The sequence below is a fragment of the Thalia democratica genome, chromosome 1 (genome assembly GCF_965202585.1).
Source record: "Thalia democratica chromosome 1, ktThaDemo2.hap1.1, whole genome shotgun sequence".
Classification (NCBI taxonomy): Eukaryota; Metazoa; Chordata; class Thaliacea; order Salpida; family Salpidae; genus Thalia; species Thalia democratica.
In genome coordinates this window covers 50,249,120-50,268,610 of record NC_139165.1, presented here as the reverse complement: position 1 = coordinate 50,268,610, position 19,491 = coordinate 50,249,120, and the positions used below count along the sequence as shown (strand labels likewise).

At 25.1% G+C, this 19,491-nt stretch overlaps 2 protein-coding genes across 2 annotated transcripts; both read right to left on the bottom strand.

Annotated features, from left to right (window-relative positions):
• Positions 1-27: 27 nt before the first annotated feature.
• Positions 28-10,993, bottom strand: LOC145831333 (growth hormone-regulated TBC protein 1-like). The gene is made up of 9 exons (XM_082938556.1): positions 10,897-10,993; positions 7,477-7,634; positions 6,735-6,781; positions 6,514-6,601; positions 6,289-6,455; positions 5,788-5,948; positions 5,389-5,497; positions 4,311-4,496; positions 28-391 (listed from the first exon to the last, which is right to left on the bottom strand). Exons 1-9 carry the CDS (start codon positions 10,971-10,973, stop codon positions 299-301), a joined length of 1,086 nt encoding a protein of 361 aa, XP_082794682.1. The 5' UTR covers positions 10,974-10,993; the 3' UTR covers positions 28-298.
• Positions 10,994-11,970: 977 nt separating this feature from the next.
• LOC145837210 (ATP-dependent RNA helicase TDRD9-like) lies at positions 11,971-15,708 on the bottom strand. Its single transcript, XM_082944988.1, has one exon. The coding sequence runs from the start codon at positions 15,700-15,702 to the stop codon at positions 11,971-11,973; it is 3,732 nt and encodes a 1,243-aa protein (XP_082801114.1). The 5' UTR covers positions 15,703-15,708.
• Between the last annotated feature and the right edge of the window lie 3,783 nt (positions 15,709-19,491).

The following is a 19,491-nucleotide window of genomic DNA, read 5'->3' as shown; positions in this document are numbered from 1 at the left end:
CACTTACAAAAATGTGATTGCAACTTTTTAAGATTATATGACTTGCCAAAAAACATGAAATCAAGTAATCTACTTGCTTTAAAAATTTAACAGTAACGAAATAATTTATTGCAAAAAAAAGTATACGCAGGTAAAGTATTGAGTACGATAAATTCAGATAAAATGTAATAAAGGCGTGTAAATTATGATAAACAAGTTTTGAAGTTTGCAAAATATACAAAACAGTGTATTTACTTAAACTTTAATGACTAATATCACAATTAAATGTGTAACAATAAGCAAAAAGAATATGATAAAACTATTTTGTTGAGGATTGAACTATATTCAAGTAATGTTCTCGTAATGACGCAATTTTTGAACGTTTCATTGGATTTGTTTTCTCGAGCATATCCTGTTACATAAAATTTATTTGTTTAAACTTGATTACTAAAAAATAACGAAAGTTTAATTATAACAAATAGATTACAATGAGAAATATTTGTGTGGCTAAGTAATACTTTTATATATTTCACAAAAAATAACAAAAATTTGTGAATTAAACATACATATTACATATTATTGAGCTTTCAATCAAAAAAATATATTAAAACTCTGTTTTTAACATAAAGAAAAAAAAACAGCGATTAAGCACAATTAACAACTTTAATTGTATATGCAACATATCTACTTTGTTAGAAATACTTCATTTGCACAAGGAAAATTAAATAAATATGTCTTCATTAAGCCGAAGTTAGCTTCATAAATACATAAATTAGTTCATTCAAAATAATTTCACCAAGAAAACCTTCCATGTTCAATTTTTCATGAAATTTAATTTATATAAAGCTAGTAACTTATAATTTCTATAAATAAATTTTCAGTATTAATAAGGCATATTGTTTTTCAAAAGTAAAATATTGAAAGTAATCAAATAGAATAATTTATTCTAATCTAATAAATAATCAAATAACTAAATTAACTAATAAAATTAATAAATCAAGTACAGTAACCTCTCGCTTATTTACGCACATTGTGTCCACAGAAAAAGTGCGTAAAGATGCGAGATATCGTAAAGATACAAGAGGTACCAAATATACTAACTATAATGGCTGTTTTTTGATATTGCTTCTAGTTAAAAGTAGACTGGGAACTTTCTCACTCAAAACAATTTGTTTACTTTATTTATAAATATGAAAACAAAAGATAAAACTATACATATACTAAAAAATAGGTTAAAAATATATCTAAAATAATAAGTAGATTTTATCTCTATCTATATTTAAATGTCATTTATTTGATACTTAACATTCATATTCTATACTACTTAGCAAATTCAGTTTGTAATAAAGCATTTGGTTACAATTAAAAAATGGTGTGGTGTCTATATTAAAATTTGTGTTGCTTTATTCATATATAGTGCAAGTGTGCTGTATTGTTTTTTTGTGTTTTTAACTCTCATAATTTCATTATACTTTCATTATTTAACACAGTCATATTTCTTTCAGAATTTTTATTTAATCTCTTATTGCTAACACAATTAATCTAAATGCTTATCAATTAGTCAAGGAACATAAGTTTACTAAGTCTAAAGATATAGAAAGGTGAGATAGCATTTAACAACATATTTTAAATTAAAAATATACAACAAACCTAACTTGTGCAATACTAAAAAAAACTAAAATTTTTATTTTTTGAATTTTTTAGAATTCTAAAATGCGTAACTAAACGAGAGTGCGTAACTAAACGAGAGTGCGTAACGTCACGAGTGCGTAAAGATGCGAGAGGTTACTGTAATCAATTAACTTATAAAATTAATTAAACAAATTAATTAAACAAATTAATTAATCAAATAAACTAATCAAAAATATTTTAATCAAAAAAAAAAAAATATATTAAGTACAATTAAAAAGCTAACAAAATATATTAGACTTTTATTTTAAATAAGGATTTTGTTTAATTTAACTCATCTAGAAATAGGCGGAAAACTACTTAAAAACTATAACTTTCTGAAATACTAACACTTACTTTTTTTTTTGAAATATATAAATGTGTTAATAAATTTATGACACTATTACGACTGAATGTTATTAATTTTAAAACTTAAACTTCTAAAAAGAAAAAAAAATATTCACATGCTCTTATTGCTTTCTTTTAGTCCCATGCCTATCAACAAACAAGTAACTTTATACATTGTCACAATGGTAATGTAGGTTATGGGTGTTGGTATACTCATATTTAAATACCTACTTTATTTAGGTATTATCTTATAAATACTAGATGCTACTTAATATAAATCAGACAAGACAATTAAACAATGTATCTGTTAAAAAAAGAACCACAGAACACTACTATAAAAACTCTACTTCAGAAATATAAGTTACTTTTATAAACCAAATGTAAATAAATAAAACTGAAGAACAATTTAAGTTTAGTGAAAAATACTAAAAAAAATATATTTAATGTGATAACTAGAAAACATTTTAAGAACTTTAAAACAATTAAGTATTATTAAATAAAAACTCTTAATACTTAAATAATAAACATACAAAAATAAATAACATGCAGTTCTAAAAAAAGTCAAAAAATAATAACTTTCAGCAATATCTCAATACAAACTCTATATCTAATAATAACACAAATCTATATTTTTGTAATGTTTTTGTGCAACTACACGCTTCATTGGTTGAGCTTATTTTGGAAAACTCAACATTCAATATTTAAACAATTTACATAAAAACAATGGAGAGCATGTGAAAGATCGTTCCATTAGACAAACAAAAAAATATTAACAATAAATAACTTGAAAACTTGACTTTGTCTTATAACTATTAGGATTTGAAGAACCCAATTTAAATTTTTTTTTGACAATAAAAAAACTTCAACATAGTTCTTTGATAAACTTAGACATATACACAATAGTACTGTACATATCATCAAAAAACTTTATTAGTAATCAAAATACGCTAAATTTTAATGATTTCTTTTTTAGTTAATTGGAATTTGTTCAAAATTTTTCAATGAAGTCTAAACGTCTGGTAATAAGTAGATACAGAGAAAGTTTTTTTAGGATAACGAGATTAATACTAAAAAAATTTGAATAAGACTATAATGTACATGTGTTAATTACTTGTTGAGTTAAAAACAGATTTCTGTTTGTTATTTTGTCTTTTTAGAGTTTACGACAAAATTAGCATCTTTTAAATGAAATCTTACAACTATTAATTTCATGGTTATCGTTTATTGAAACAAAATCAAGCCCAAGTCACTACAAACTAGTCTCAAGTTTACTTAAGTAAATGGGTAAAACATGTAGTGCTTTAGAAAAAACTTCAACTAACATTTAAAATAAGTAGGGTTTCTAGTTTCGATTTTAAATATTTAATATTCATACTACAATATTTTTAAATTAAAAAAAACTTTTTTTTTAACCTTCTAAATAAAGGTTTAGAAATCTAAAGTTTCTAGCTTAAAAAATTAAAAGTAGACCAATTAGTAATAAATATTAAAATTCTGAGAAGATTGTAGATGAAAAATATATGTTCCAAACGTTTGTATGGGAATTTTATTATTAAAGTACTATATCTCAACTTTTATTTTACTACAAAATGTGACATATAGTTCATACTCTAGAATTTGTTACAAGAGCCAATATGAAGTATTTTTAGATAACACTTTGTTCTTCTATGGCTTTAACCTAAGTTCACTTTTTTCTGAAATTTCAAACAAGCCTGATTTAAGCTTAGTGTCTAGCAACCTCGGGACAGATTTTAACTCTTGACACAACTTTAAACTTTTTAACCATTATTTTCTGTAAATATAAAAAAATAACCAGAATATTTATCATTAATTAAATGGATCACATATATAATTTTCATTAACGTAACTACAAAGTTTAAAACAAAAGTATAGAATATTTTTGATTTGATTTTGACAAATACTTTTTTTCTCTCTTTAATCAACGAGTGAGAAATCTATTTACAATATTAAAATCAAAAGTATTTTATATTTTTGTTTGAAGCTTTGCATATAAGTAAATAAACAAAATGATGTCCCATCTATTTATATATAATTTTCTCAGTCAATTTTTTATCTGTACGGAAAAAAAGAATGAAAAAGTAAAAAATCTTACTGAGGTTTCAAAACCTGCGTTGATAAAAAGTTGTGCATCATTTTAACTTCAACTTTGTCAAGTTTATAGTTACAAATTTGCTTGAAATTATAAAGCACACTAAGCTTAAAAAATAAAATGCAATAAATAAAATTATTTATACTGTAAGAAAACAACTATAAGTTGGTTACTGTTATTTCAATCAAAATAGTGGAAAACAAACTTCAATAAACGTATGACACGACATAGCTTGAGCATCTTCCTGTAGATTATCTAATACATGTTTTATTTGCGACAAGCTTGGAGAGCTAGTTATTTCATTTTCTTTCATCATAACGATGTACAAGGCCGTTCTCAAAATTATTTTAGATCCTTCACAAAACATGCAGTCCCAAACTCGCAAAACAGTCTGAAAGTTGTTTTACTGAAATAAAAATTATGTCTAAAAAGCTCTAGGTTTAGTCAGAATAACTATACTAACGACTTCATACATAGTATTTTTAAATAGTTTAATAACCATATTTTCAATATGCACAGAAAAATTTCTGGAGTAACTTAAGATTGTTTTCAATTAATGGTTTGACAGATTTCACAGAATAATTACAAACAACGACTAAAATTTTTATATATACAGGGTTGCCACTCGCTTTTTTCAAAACATTTTCCAGGTTTTCCAAATTTCTTCCAGGACTACTTTTAGTTTAAAGTTAATTTTAAGGTAAGAAACTGTGTAAAATAGTATAAAAACATTAAGAAGATACCGTAAAGCTACTTTAAGTGTTTTTAATAGAAAAATTTTTCTACTGATCATGTTAAAATTGTTAAAATTCTAGGTTTTTTTTGCCTAAATTGTTAAATTCCAGGTTTTTCCAGGTAAAATGGCAAACCTGTAACTAGTAATTATATTAGAAAACACTAACTGTATTCAAATCTTTGTTGATAATTAAAAAAATACACACTATTTTTTTTTAATTAATAAAAATATTAATGAACAACAAAACATATGTATTCTAGTTTTATAACCGTCAAAATAAAATAATAATCTAAAATTAAAAAATAAACCTCAAATCCCTTTTAGTATAAAATTTATAACTAATCATTCTCCTTATATTTTAGTTGAGAACTTTGATTGTCATCTTTAAAGTAAAAAGTACATAAGTATAAAATAGGTTTTAACTACTTTACATTCTAGCCTTAGAATTCCATACTAATCTGTACAAAATTTCAGTGGGTAATTTTTCTAAAGCAATAAAAATAAAGCTTTATTATCAAATCAGAAATATATGAAATATAATTCATACTTCAATTGGCAAAATGTCAATGAATAGACAGATGAACCATTTGGAAGAAATAATCATCCAGGGTTTGTATTCGTTTTTCATTCTTTCTGAAACCTCAGGTAATTTTTCACTGCACATGTTTATTAGCAATAAGAAATAAAAAGAAGCACTTATCTTTCTAGAATTTTAAAAATAATATATACTTCTAGATAAAAACTTTTAAATAGAACTTACGCATTAGTATTTTAATTTAATTTTCACATTATTGAGCAAAAAATTTAATCACAATAAAAATTAGAACTGTTCTATATCTTTACTTAAAATAGCGTTTAATGTAAAAAAAAATTTTTTTTTATAAATAATAAAACAGCTTTTAAGCAATCTTAGAATGAGTTTATCAAGTTGAAAAAAAAACAATACCTTATTAGATGACTTAACACGTCAAGTTCAGTCAACGTGTGAGCCATTGTAGAGTCATAAAAGCAAGGAAGTATGTCATCAATAAGACAGCTCAACAGCCAAAAACTCTTTTCTGCGTCTTTTGTTACTAATAACAAAAGTCCTGCTAAATAGTTTATGCCCTGTTTAAAGATTCCATTTTAGAAAAAAAAAACAATTGTAAAACCATAATACATAAAGCTTGATAATTAGAATAATATGGAGCGTAATAGTTTTTTTGTAACTATGTAATCAAGCAAATAAAACAATATTTACGATTGGTCATTAGTAACATCATTTGTGTGCGACTTAAAAATACTTATTTAGTAATTAACTAACATAAAAATTAGTTGGCTATAATTCTAATATTAACTGAATAACTAGTAGTTTTAAAACACCAAAAGATTTAAGAACAAAATTCAAGCAGTTTAAATTATAACATTACTTATAATTAAAAACAAAAATAATACAATAAAAACTTACTTGACAATAACCAATTTCAGGTCTGTAATTACCATAAGCCTTTAAAACTTGAAATAACATTATTTTGTGGTCATTGGTTGAATTATCACTAAAATAAATGTTATCAGGAAAAGTTCTGTCCAAATCCGTATTTATTTGTGATTCAACTTTTGCAGAATTCACAGCATCTTAAACAAATGCATACATTTAAAAACTATAAACTTGATTTTTTTTTTAGTAAACTACCTTCTGTTGGCGGCATGTTTATCATTTTTGTAAACAATTTAGGATTTTGATTCATTTTTCTCTTTGCCCCACTTAAATCCATCCATACCTACAACTTTTAGATTTTACTGCCAGAATTTACATACATTATTATAGCACAAACAAACATATCAAGAAAACACCTTATAAAACAAACTAATATTAAATACTTTAAAATTTGACTACCAAATAAATAAATTAACCTGTGTTCTAAACTCTGATGGTATTCCTTTTCGGCAAAAACGTTTTACTGTGAAAAAATAATATTGTATTTGCTGTTTTATACCTGTAATTAACTTTATACAAGCAATAATTTAAAAAAAAAGATGTTTTATTAAATATAAACTAATTTGAATTAAGATATTATTTCAATTAAATAACACAAAACTTCAAAAACATATTTCTGAAAATACTATAATCACTATTGTAATTTCAATAATGATGATAACTTCTTAGTAATAATTATTTGAAAACAATGTTTTTTATAAGACTTACTTGAATGAGCTTTATTAATTAAAGAAGTGAATTTTATATTTAATTTTATACAGTTAATTTTAACTTATAACAATTTTTTTTCTACTCAAGATAAAGATTTTAAGTTTTTCATAAATAGAATATATACTTAAATACTGTCTTCACACTTATAGAAACTCTATGACGTATTTTTTTTTAAGACGAAAAATAACTGTTTAGCTTTTAACCACATTTACTACATTTTTTCAAGCATAAGAATTTTTTTTTAAGTTATAACTAATAAAATAAAAGTTTTACGTACAAAAACCTCTTTTTTAGAATATAAATTAAATTTTTAAGATATATATATAGTTTTTGACAAACATTTTACATGATACAATCACACAACAATCATTTTTAATTAATTACATACATTTAATTATCTAAATAATAACAAAGAAATTATGCATCCTTTAGTATAAGGTAACTAACTTTGCCTGGAATGACGAATTTCTTTGGCATTATTGCTCATGACTTTTGACCACCTTATAGTTCTACGAGTTAGAATTGGTAAATACTGACTCATGATTTGTTGATATTCAGCATAATTAAAAGTATCCTTCCGTGTAAACCCATAAGGATCTATTTCACTGAAATAATTAATAGCTTTAAAGATAAAAAAATGTTCTAAATAAGAAATATGGATATAATTACAAGTATGCTAAACAAAGTTTGATATATAAATGTTGTCTTTTAATATTAAAAAAAAACAGTAAAAACTCAGTATTTTTTTAATCAACATAAATATAAAAATTAAACCTAGGAAAAAGACATAACTTAAAACTCTAATTGAAAACCAAAAATTTAATAACTGTTAACAAAAAAGTAGTATTTTTAGATTGATAGTTTTTAACTTTTAGCTTAAGAAAGCATTATCATTATATATAAATTTCATACTTTGTAAGGTTATAATGTAGTATACAACCACACTTAAAACCATAACTAAATTCAACCTAAACTATACTAATAATAATATTAATCATACTTAGGCCTACTCTATATAAAAACTAAGCATGTCAAATAAACATATTGTATTAAGGGCATAGGGGTGTCTGACTTTTTTTTACTTAAAATAACATTGGATCTTATATGAAAGCTTAAAGTACAAACTACAAGCCAGTTTTTATAGAATTAAAAAATATTATTTAACCTTTGAGATATTGTAATTTTTATAAAAAGTTTCTGGTACAAACGTATGGACCGCAAGTTTTTTGGGGTCAATTTTCTCGGAAATTTAAAAAATCACTAAAAACCTATATTTTCCTACATTTTATGAGATAGAGACATCAAATTTTCAGGAAACGTTCCTTTTATAGTTTAAAAGACTTTGAATGTTGGAATTTTAAAAATATTAAAAAAAAAAAGTTTAGATTTATCATTTATATCTTAAATGAAAGTTTATAAATATAGACATACATTTAAAGACATTTCAACTACTTTTGATGTAGTATTATGTCATAATCACACAAAATATGCAAATTTCTAATAAAAAAGCAAATTCTTGGTAATTACTTAGGATGATGTTGCACCAATATCAAACTGAAAATATATTATATTCTATGTTATTTTAACCAAATTTTTCAGCTAACAATTTTATTTTTTAAAATACATAAATAAAATTAGGTAATTACCTAAAATTAAACTTATTTATCATAAACTATAAAAAAAAAAAAAAATTTAAGGGCATAGGGGGGTTAACACTTTTTTCACAATTTGATCTTATTTTATACAGTTTTTACTAAGCTCCAAGATGCTTTTTATTTCAAAACAATTGATGATTTTAAAAAATTCAAAACAATTTTTGAGATACATCCGGTCAAAGTCGGAGGCAACAATAGGCTCCTTATGGGAGGCACAAACTAAAACAGCAATTAACTAGAAATCACTAAAAATCTATCTCCTACGTTTTTTGAGATAACTACCTCAAACTTTCAGGAAATGTTCCTTCCAATATTTAGAAAATTTTGTTGGAAAGAAATTAAATAAAATTAGAATATATTAATTTTGTAACAAAAAAGCAAAATAAAAACTGTTTTTTTGTTTATTTTTTATATAAAATTTTCTTTTTTAATTCTAAAAAAATTCTTTCTGACATAGTTTTCTAAACATATTAAGGAACATTTCCTGAAAGTTTGAGGTAGTTATCTTAAAAAACGTAGGAGATAGATTTTTAGTGCCTTTACAGATATAAACAGAAAAAAAGGTTATTAACTTGTGATCACCAAGTAAGCGTGAAGAAATTGCTAAGTAATAAACTTAATAAAACTAGAAAGATATTAATAATGTAATGTCATTTCAATGAGTGTTGCTTTAGATATAGAACACTCCAATTCGAAATTTTACTACTGAACATGTGAAATTTATTAAAATTCCAGGTTTTTTTCAAAGTTTGTCAATTAAAGATTTTTCCAGATTTTTTTTCTGCAACTCTGTATATATTGCCTCCCAAAAGCAACTTTTTTTTTTTCAAGTGTTATGCTATCTTTTTACTAAAACCATATGATGTAATTAAATAAACATTAGTAAGCTCACAATTTTTGTGTACCCAGAACCACATTTGTAAAGTAATTAACAAACAAAATTCTATATAAAAGTTTAAGTACTCAATATAACACATATAAAAAAAAGCTTCAAAAAAATTGGTAAAAAAAAATTCAAGTGTTCCAAAAAGTTCTAAAAGTAATTTGTATTTTTGAAATAAAGTGATTGTATTATTTTATTTTATCAATTTTATAAACAAACCACAATAAAATAATACAAGCACTATATTTAAAATATACGAATCATAGCTATATATTTAAAAAATACCAATCACTTATTTAGCTTTTTTGAACACTTGAAATAGTTAAAACTTAATAATAATCAAGTTTTAGTGAGCAGTAAACTATAAAACATACTTATTTATCTTACTCAAAAGATTTAAAATTTTAAAATATGATCTAGATAATAACTTTATGTTTCAACAATATTAGAAAATCAACATACAAATAACTAAATTTTATACAACTTTATCAGTAGGTACTTTATACACACAATAATAATTAAATCTAAAAACAACATAGTAAAAGTTACTGTTGAGGGGATTTATCTGACTCTACATACTCAAAGTTCAAAACATATGCAATGCAAGTAATTGCAGCACTTCATTACAAGTCTTCAATTAAATAATAACAATTATCTAGTAGTATAAAAATTATGTGTTAGGCACCATTACCAGTAAGTTGTTTTTTTACATGTATTAGACTTGAATAAATTATATGTTTAACTATACAAACTTGATGGTGAAAATCATCATACAATTTGTAACAGTTATTTGGTAAATCTGATAATTTATTTCTATAAACTTTTGTAAAGTGTATTTTGGGCACACTTTAATAATACTTTTCATTACTAATTTATAACTATAACAGTAGTATGTAACAAGTACTTAGAGAAAAAATTTTAAACAAACTTTTGTATTTACAATATAAAACAGAGCTTATAACTTATAAACTATCAGTTTAGTGTTGCAAAAATCTTTTTTGCAAACAACTTACTTTTGTTTTGTCTTAAACATTCTTATTTTTCTTTTCATTTTTCTTAACATTACTTGTCACCATAAAATTTTTAAGTTTTCAGCAAGTTTTTAAACATGTGGATAGGTTAATGTTTGAATCTCAAACTTTTAATAATTAAATATCCCAAACTAGTACCAACAAGCATACTTTTTAACATTAAAGCCAAAGCCTCATCTATAAATAAATCAATTCTATAAATATTGGTCTCTAAAATCAGTTTCGGTATAGTAAAACTTTGCATAAATTAAGATCTATATTAAGACAAATATTTTTTTTAATTATACTAACTACTCACCTAGTTTGCTGCCTTGCTTTATCTTGCCTCATCTTTTCTGTATAGTTTTTAACATCTTTAGCGGGGTTAGTTGCCATTAAAAATTTTAAATTATCAATATTCTAGAGATTTATGAGTGTAACTTATTATTTAATAATATTGAAAAAAATATTTTATTGAAAAAAAAATGTTAAGCTATTTTGACAACTTGTTTAAATTTTTAAAAAAGATGTTAATCAACTTAAAAATTATAGGAACAATGTAATTGCTGTGTAAGAATGTAATTTATGTTCAACTACCTTTAAGTTTTTATTATGTTTTTGAGAAATACTAATTTCAACAGTTCTCTATCTATTTTAAAATAATAACTTTAAAAATTTATGGCTTCACTGTTCTGTAAAACTGAATCTAAAAATTGTATCTCCTATATTGGTAATAAAAAGAGTAACTTGAAAAAACGAATTTAACTAATCTAATTCTTAGTAATATTGTACTTGAAATAAAAACTAAACAACATGACAGAAAATTGTGTAAGAATACCTTAAAACTATTCGAATTGCCTAAAGTCAAAAACTTTTTATACTTGAATGCTTTAAAAAAACAAGATAATTCGATTTTCAACATGGTATTTAGATCTTAAAACAAAATTTGTACTTTAAACTTTGTAAAACAAAATGTCTTGATAACATTTAATAACTAGTAATCCAAACTTTATGTATACAAAAGAATCACTTCATGCATTACTTAGCTAAAAGAAAAATAGATTATTAGAGTTATAGGTATACTTTTAATTTATAAGACTTTTTACATATCAAAAGTCAACTATGGTGTTTTTAAACATATAAGTACTAATAAATAACATATCTGTTTTAATTTTTATACTTTTACTATACAATTAACCTTTCTCTACTTCTAGTTTGAAATTTTAAAAATACTTATAACTAAAAAAATAAAGATTTTCTCTAAAAGCAACAGTTTCTTAAATTAAGTAGATCAATATTGCTATAAAATATTAAAATTCTTATTTTTAACAGTTAAGTATTATTTCAAATAAGATACTAAATAACATTGACTATGACTTTTTACTGAAATAATTCAAAAATCTTCTGACTCAAAGTCTATATGTATTATAGGGTAGTACTCATTTTTAACAATACTATCATTATTAGATTTCCAGCAACAGTAAGGTTGGTCGCCAAAAACTTCATCACATCGCATTCTTGGTTTGTGTATAAGTTGAATTAGACGAGTTCTAATACTTTCTTGAAAACGCCGCATAACCTGTAAATTCCATTCTGATATTTTTTTTGAACTTCCAATTGCAGTATTAACAATTGCTCTTATACCATTGACTGCTTTTATATCTTGTTTACTAATAATTCGGGAAAATTTTAACTCAATATCATGTTCTGGCAATACAGCATCTGTACCTCCTGAAAGATTTGTCACAGCGCCAAGACCACACAAGGCTCCAGTGAACCTTTTTAAACTCTTGCTGTATCTCAAATCAACTATAGGTGCAAAAGTTATGCATATCAAAGAGCTTAAAGCTGGAATAGCAGGAAGCAGTGTAGTGTCCCTACAGGTCATTGAGCTTCCCGTTTGACTAACACATATGTCAGAAGCAACCATGAACCTTTTGCGAGTACCACTTATATCAGTATCCAATACTACTTCATTTATGCTTGAATGGCACACTTTAACACTTTTGTTTGAACCTGCTTTAAACATTGAATGATACTCTGTTTCAAGTGTTGAAAAGGGACCTTTAGCAGATGTTTCATGACCATAAGGTTTACAAGCCTTACCTCTAACCATTCCATCAACAACATGCCATTGATTACAACACAACTTAAATGTCTCTTCATCAGTTTCAGCCCATTCCCATATTTTGTGCTCTTGTTGAGAAAACAAACTTTCATCAATTTCATCACACTTTCCTTCATTTATTAAGTACTTATTTAGAGTATCATTCCAACCATTAATACATACTTCAGCTCTGACTACATCAGCAACTATACTATATACTTTAATCCAAACACTGTAATTACAGTTCTGAAAAATATTTGACAAAAAATTAGCTGAAGCTTCATTAATAGCAATTGGCATAACATTACAGAGCTCAAACTTAACAGCTAGAAAAGGAACATTCAATAGAGTTGAAGGCATATCTATAACTTTACTAAAATTTTCAACTATCTCAATGTTTCCATAATCAACAAACCAAACTTTTAATTTTGGCTTTGTTTCTAATACAAGTGCTCTGTAGTAGTCATAATTTAAACCATCTTTGTACGGTGCAAGAACAAAACTATTATTTTTCACATTACTTAAAAACTTTTGGGCTTCTAAACTTCTTTGAATAGTTGTTTTGATTTTATGTAAATGTTTGTGTGAGGTTTCATTATCTATTAATCCCCAAAAGCTATCAAGTGATGATACATGGGTAACCATTACCTGAATTAATGGATTTTTTAATAATGGAACTGGTAAAAAACATTTGTAATTTTTTATGTTGGTGTTTTCATAATAAAATGAATATGCTTTTGATTGTTCTGAAGTTAATGGTGAACTATTTTTATCAGGCTTAATAAAAGTTTTATAAACTTGAAGTCGTTTTCTGAAGTTTTTCCTTCCTTTAGAAGCCAAATACACAGAAGAAAGAATTTGACTACTACTTAAATGTTTATCTTTTTCAAATTCAACCATAACTTTGCGTCCATTATAATAGAGTTTTTTACAAACACCATATTCTGATAATGCATGAATAATTGAGTTCTTAAACAAAGGTCCTTCACCCAACGGTAAGTTATTAATAGTAACAGTAGTATTCGGGTTTAAAGTAGACATTTCTCTAAAAGCAACTTCTTCACAAACTTTATTCATTTCAAAATAGTTAGGATAAAACGCTCCAGCAAGCACAACTTGAAGTATCAATAAGGAATCTGATTTACTTTCATTATTCCAAACTGGTGTTCTTCTATAGGTATGAATATTTACTCGTTCTAATCGTTGAGTTAGATCTTGAACTTGAGACTCAACTTCTTTTATTCTTTTCAAATGAATGTGATTTTTACGTGACCAGTCCATTGCATCTCGATGAGATTTAATAATACCATTTTCTTTTGAGTACTGGAAATTATTGTAAGCATTCAAACTGGCCAAGCAATCACTAAAAGTTCCTTTAGCCCATGCTAACTTCTTTTTAAAACTTTGATTGCTATGTTGGTGTAAACAAACAAAAAAACTTGACTTTGAGAGACAGGCAGCAATAACTATACAATCTTTTAGGCAACCAAAAACATAACCCAACACTAGTAATTTTCCAAGCCTCATATCTAAAGGAAGAGAAGCAAGAACGTTTCCAACAAATGTTAGTCTACCATCTAGCTTTTTAGAGCTTGCAGATAAAGCTCCAACTTCTCTAAGTAACATTATAGATCTAGCAATATTAGTGAGATTAGGTGGAGACATTGCAAGTCGCAATATGTGTTTTGGCGACCCAAGATCAAGCTGCTTAACTCTTAGAATTGCTGACTCAAGGGAGCATCTTTGTAGCTCTGGAGTGCCTTGTTTTGGTATCCACTCATTATAAAATTTACGAGTCACTAAATGAAACACCATTCCTTCTGAAACTCTACCAGCTCTACCTGCACGCTGCTTACAATTTGACTTTGATGCCCATTGGAGCTGTAAACTTTGATAACTACTTGTATGATCATTTATAACTTGTTTAGTGAGACAAAAATCCACAACATACTTTACATCTGGTACTGTCAAAGAGCTTTCAGCTATATTTGTAGACAGTATGACTTTTCTAAAACCATTTTTCAAAGGTGAAAATATATTTCGTTGTTCATCAAGAGTAATTGTAGAATGAAGAGAAATTATTAAAAAGTTTTTAGATGCTTGAGAATTTCTTAATGTATTTTCCATTTCTTCAATTTGGTATAAACCAGGTAAAAAAACTAAAACTGCTCCTAAAGCAGAAGAATCTTTATTACTTTTTTTCTCTTTTTGGTCAAGATCCCAAATCAATCTGGCAGCCAAATCATACATCATTGGTTCAATACAAGGATTATCATAATCAGGTGTTGGAAAAGTACCATAAACAGAAAGATCATCAAGAAAGTGTTCACTTATTCTAAACATTTTCCCTTCAATTGAAATTGTTGGAGCAAGTTCAATACTACATGTAGTTTCTTCAACGCGACTAAAATATTTAGCAAAATCAGTAGTATCCATTGTAGCTGACATTAAAACAACTCTCACATGTCTAGAATTTAAAAACAATAACTTTTTAACAATCAAAAGTGCCAAGTCAGTATCTTTATCTCTTTCATGAACTTCATCCATTATTATATGGGTGTATGGGTTTAAACTTTTAGCTCTGATCAATATTTGCAACAAAACACCAGTAGTTACATATGTAATGCGGGTATCACATGAAGTCTCTTTTTCCAATCCTACTTGATAGCCAACAACTTGACCTACAGACCATTTTCTTTCTTTTGACACTCTTCTAGCAACACTAAGTGCAGCAAGTCTTCTTGGCTGTGTGACAATAATATTACAGTACTTCTTTCTCCTGGCATACTGTTCAAGTATGTACATTGGCAATTGAGTACTTTTACCAGTGCCAGTAGAACCATGAACTATTGTCACTTGATGATATTCAACAGTAGATAAAATATCATTCTTATAAGCATAGATAGGAAGTCCACAATCTGGCTTTTCTTTAAAATCATAATGATTATAAACATCAGTATTTGACTTAATAGCTGGATCTTGTGCGGATAAAATAGTGTCAATGTCTAAATTATCCATTTCACCGCAAACACTTTCAAACATACTTTCTTCATCATCTCCACTATTTTCTGAGTCAACATTGTCAACATAAGATTCTAAATTGTTGTTTAAAGAAGTAGATGGAATTTCCTTTGACTCATAGACATCTTTATACTTTTTTTCTGATATGACTTTTACATTCACAGTTTTATTATTGAGCCAATCCAACCATTGATTAGGTGTCAACTTAGCAAGCATTCTACCACTTTTAGATTTGTCATTCATAATGTTTTGTGATTTTAATTATAGCTAAACAAAAAAACAAAATATTTATTTTCATTTAATTTAAACCCTAAAATTGTCAATCACTCAATTTTAAAAACTATTTTAACAATGTTTAAGTATAAATAAAAAAACAGGTACAGGGAAAAATAGTAAAATAGCATAACATAAAATGATAAATGGCATTAAAGCATCAAATTTTTTTTTACAATAATTAACATTAGACCTTATATGAAAGCTATAATAATAATGTACTATTATTTACTTTTCACAGAACAAAAAAAATATTAATTAATGTTTCAGATATTGTCAGTAGTGTAAAAAGTTTCCAATGCAAACATTAGGAGGAAAAATATTGCTGAGTTTTGGTGGAATTTTGAAAAATATTCTCTTTTTTTTTTGGTCAATTGGTCTCAACTTTACAGGAAATATTTATTCCGTTAAAAAAGTCCTATTGTAATGATTAAAAAAAACAAAAACTAATTTAATAATAGAAAACAATAATTAAACAAATTATCTTTTTTTTTATAAAAAAAATACTCAAAATGAAAAGATTCCCAAATAGAACTTTTATTATTAAGTGAAGATTAAACTGAGTAAGTTCAAGTACAATTGCTTGAAAACTGTAGGAAGTCATAGATTTTAAATAAAATAGTTTGTTTTTCTGTTTTTAATTCTTCCATAACCAACCTATTGAACTCTCCAAATCTGTAACATCAAATCTTAAAAACTAATTTAAATTTTACAAAACAGTATAAGCCACTTGTTAGCTAAGTTAGAGATATTTAAAACAAGATTAACATTTTTAAAAGCTCTTACTTCCTATGGTCCTAATTTTGATGCCAGATGTAATTTAGTTATTAAAGCAAACTTTGCCAAAAATAAAGCTTTTTTAACCAAGCTGCGCTAACATAGATTTTATTTTTAATATATGTTCACAACTACTAATAGTACTTGTTTCATGTATCTTAAATATTTAAGATCAAATAAAATATCAGCAAAAGTCTAACAGAGCCAAAAAGCCTGTACTTTGTTGTACAGTGAGACAATCTTAAAATAACATAAAGTTAAATATAAAAACTTTTGCCATTGTTTTTTTTGATTGTATTAAATAATAGTACCAGCTGTCTTGTCAGATTAACAACAATGTATTAAACGTTGCACAGTAAATGATCATACCAGCAAACAATAGCTTTATGGTAAAACATGATACATTGTAGCAACTGACTGACAAGTTTTTATAAAAACCAAACTGATACTGACAAGTCTACCAAGGGCTGATGGTCTGATGATCCATGTGGTAGAATCTTAAGTTTATGTTAACTTAAATATCTAAGTAGAGAACTACAGTAGTTAAATTTAAACCAAAATTATAAAATACATTTTTTAAACTTAAAATAAAAAAATATTTTGTAAGTAAAACAGGGTTACAACTCATAAAGACAAATAAATAGTTTAAGTTACCAAAAACTATTCTTAGTTACATCAAACTAGCCCGAGTTACAAAAAAATCAAACTAGCATAGATTGTAAAAGTTCTTTAAAAATTTTAAACTAGCCATGTTATTCTCAGTAGCCTGAGTGTGTGGCAACCCTACTGAAACCTTATAATGAACTCCTTTATTTTGAAAAAAGGAATTTTCAAAATAATTGTTCTATGACAAAAATAATTTTTGTATAACAATTTCTAAAAAATTGATGACAGCTGATTAAAAACTGTAGAAGAAAAGACTTTGTTAAAATAGTCTTTTTAGCCTATTGAATGTTCTAATTAAAACAAAAAAGATAATAAACTTTTGAAATAATCTTTATTAGTTAAATTATTTTTCAAAGCATATTATTCATATGAATTTATTTTTATCAACTATTCTTAACAGATTTTCAAATTTTATTAAAATTAATTAAGTTACTGTAACCATTTATACTTGTCAATATACAGGGTTGTCACTCTTTAAAAACAAAGCCAGTTGGAATGACTATACACTAGTATGAGTAACATTAAACTAGCCCAAATTTAAGACAAAAATTAAAATAAAATAAAAAGTACAGATAACCAATGGTTTTCTATAAAAATTTAAAGGTTTTTAAAAGTGAAAGCTTTATAGTATTTTTTTTAGTATAAGATTAAATTTTAAGATAAAAAAATAATTTAAATTACTGAAAAGATGATAATGTACTTCAATATTTGAAAAAAAATAAAATTGTGATTTTTTTTTTGTTAAACAAACAGGGTTTCTATAAGTGTTTTAAAAATTATGTCATAGTTTACTGATCTTAATTTGTTCCAGGTTTTTGAATGTACTAGTTTTTTGTCCATTTTTAGTATAAAATTTAAAAAACTATCCTAAAAAGTAAAATGAAATGTAGATAGAGTGTAAAACTACTTTAATGTGTTATATAATAAATAAAATTCTAAATAATACAAAAAAGCTATTCTTTTATCTAACTAAACTAAATTTCATACTTCTATATGTAAAATCTTATTAAAATTTTAGGTTTTTTAAGATCTAAAAAACAAAATAACTTAGGCTACAATTAATTTTCATCTTTGTCAAAAGGGTATTAATATAGATCAAGTTTTTAAAAATATTTTGAGGATTTTTAACCTTAAGACTCTATTCAGGTTTTATTTTTTATAAATGATAAGTCATTTTAATTGAGTCTTGATGAAGTATGAACTCTAAAAAATTTCTTGTATACACTCTCCCTAAATTTGTTTGAGTCAATTTATAACTGTTATGTTTTTAAATTTATAACCTTATAGTTGAAATACTTTTTTATTACACGAAAATTCTCACTTAACTGTTTTGTTTTATAACTGGTTTAGCTGAGATAAAAACAAACATTTCAAACAAGACTGGTAAAACACGAGCATAAAGTTAATTTTATAGGCAAATTTATTAATTTTTCAAAAAACATAAAACTTTAATGTCAATTATTTTCCTTACCTTAAAAGCTATCTAAAAAATTTTTATTTTATTTTAGAGAACGCACCTTTGTCTTTAATTTAAAAAAAAATATTTGGTTTGGGGTTGGAATTATTTCATGAGGTCCCTCCAAAAATAAAGGTTTTTTTTTCATCATATGGTATTAAAACCAAAAATAATTTTTTTATTTTTTATTTTATTTTCTTTTTCCCTTAGTTTGCATGTTATTTAAACTCTTAAATGTTTATTTTATAAATAATGTTAATATTTTTTACGATTTAGCACCAAATAAAAATGATGTATACTACGCTATCATTTGCCTTGGCCATTTCCTAGATAAAAAATTGATAAAAGAAAAAAATGATTAATAAGAATGTGAATTACAACAAATTTAATTAAATTATTTTATTTTAATTAAATTTGATGTAATTCACATTCTTATTAACTTTTTTTTTCCTTATATCAATTTTTTATCTAGGAAATGGCCAAGGCAAATGATAGTGTAATATACTACATTTTGATTTGGGGCCAAATCGTAAAAGATATTAACATTATTTATAAAATAAACATTTAAGAGTTTAAATAACTTACAAATTAATGGAAAAAAAAAATAAAATATA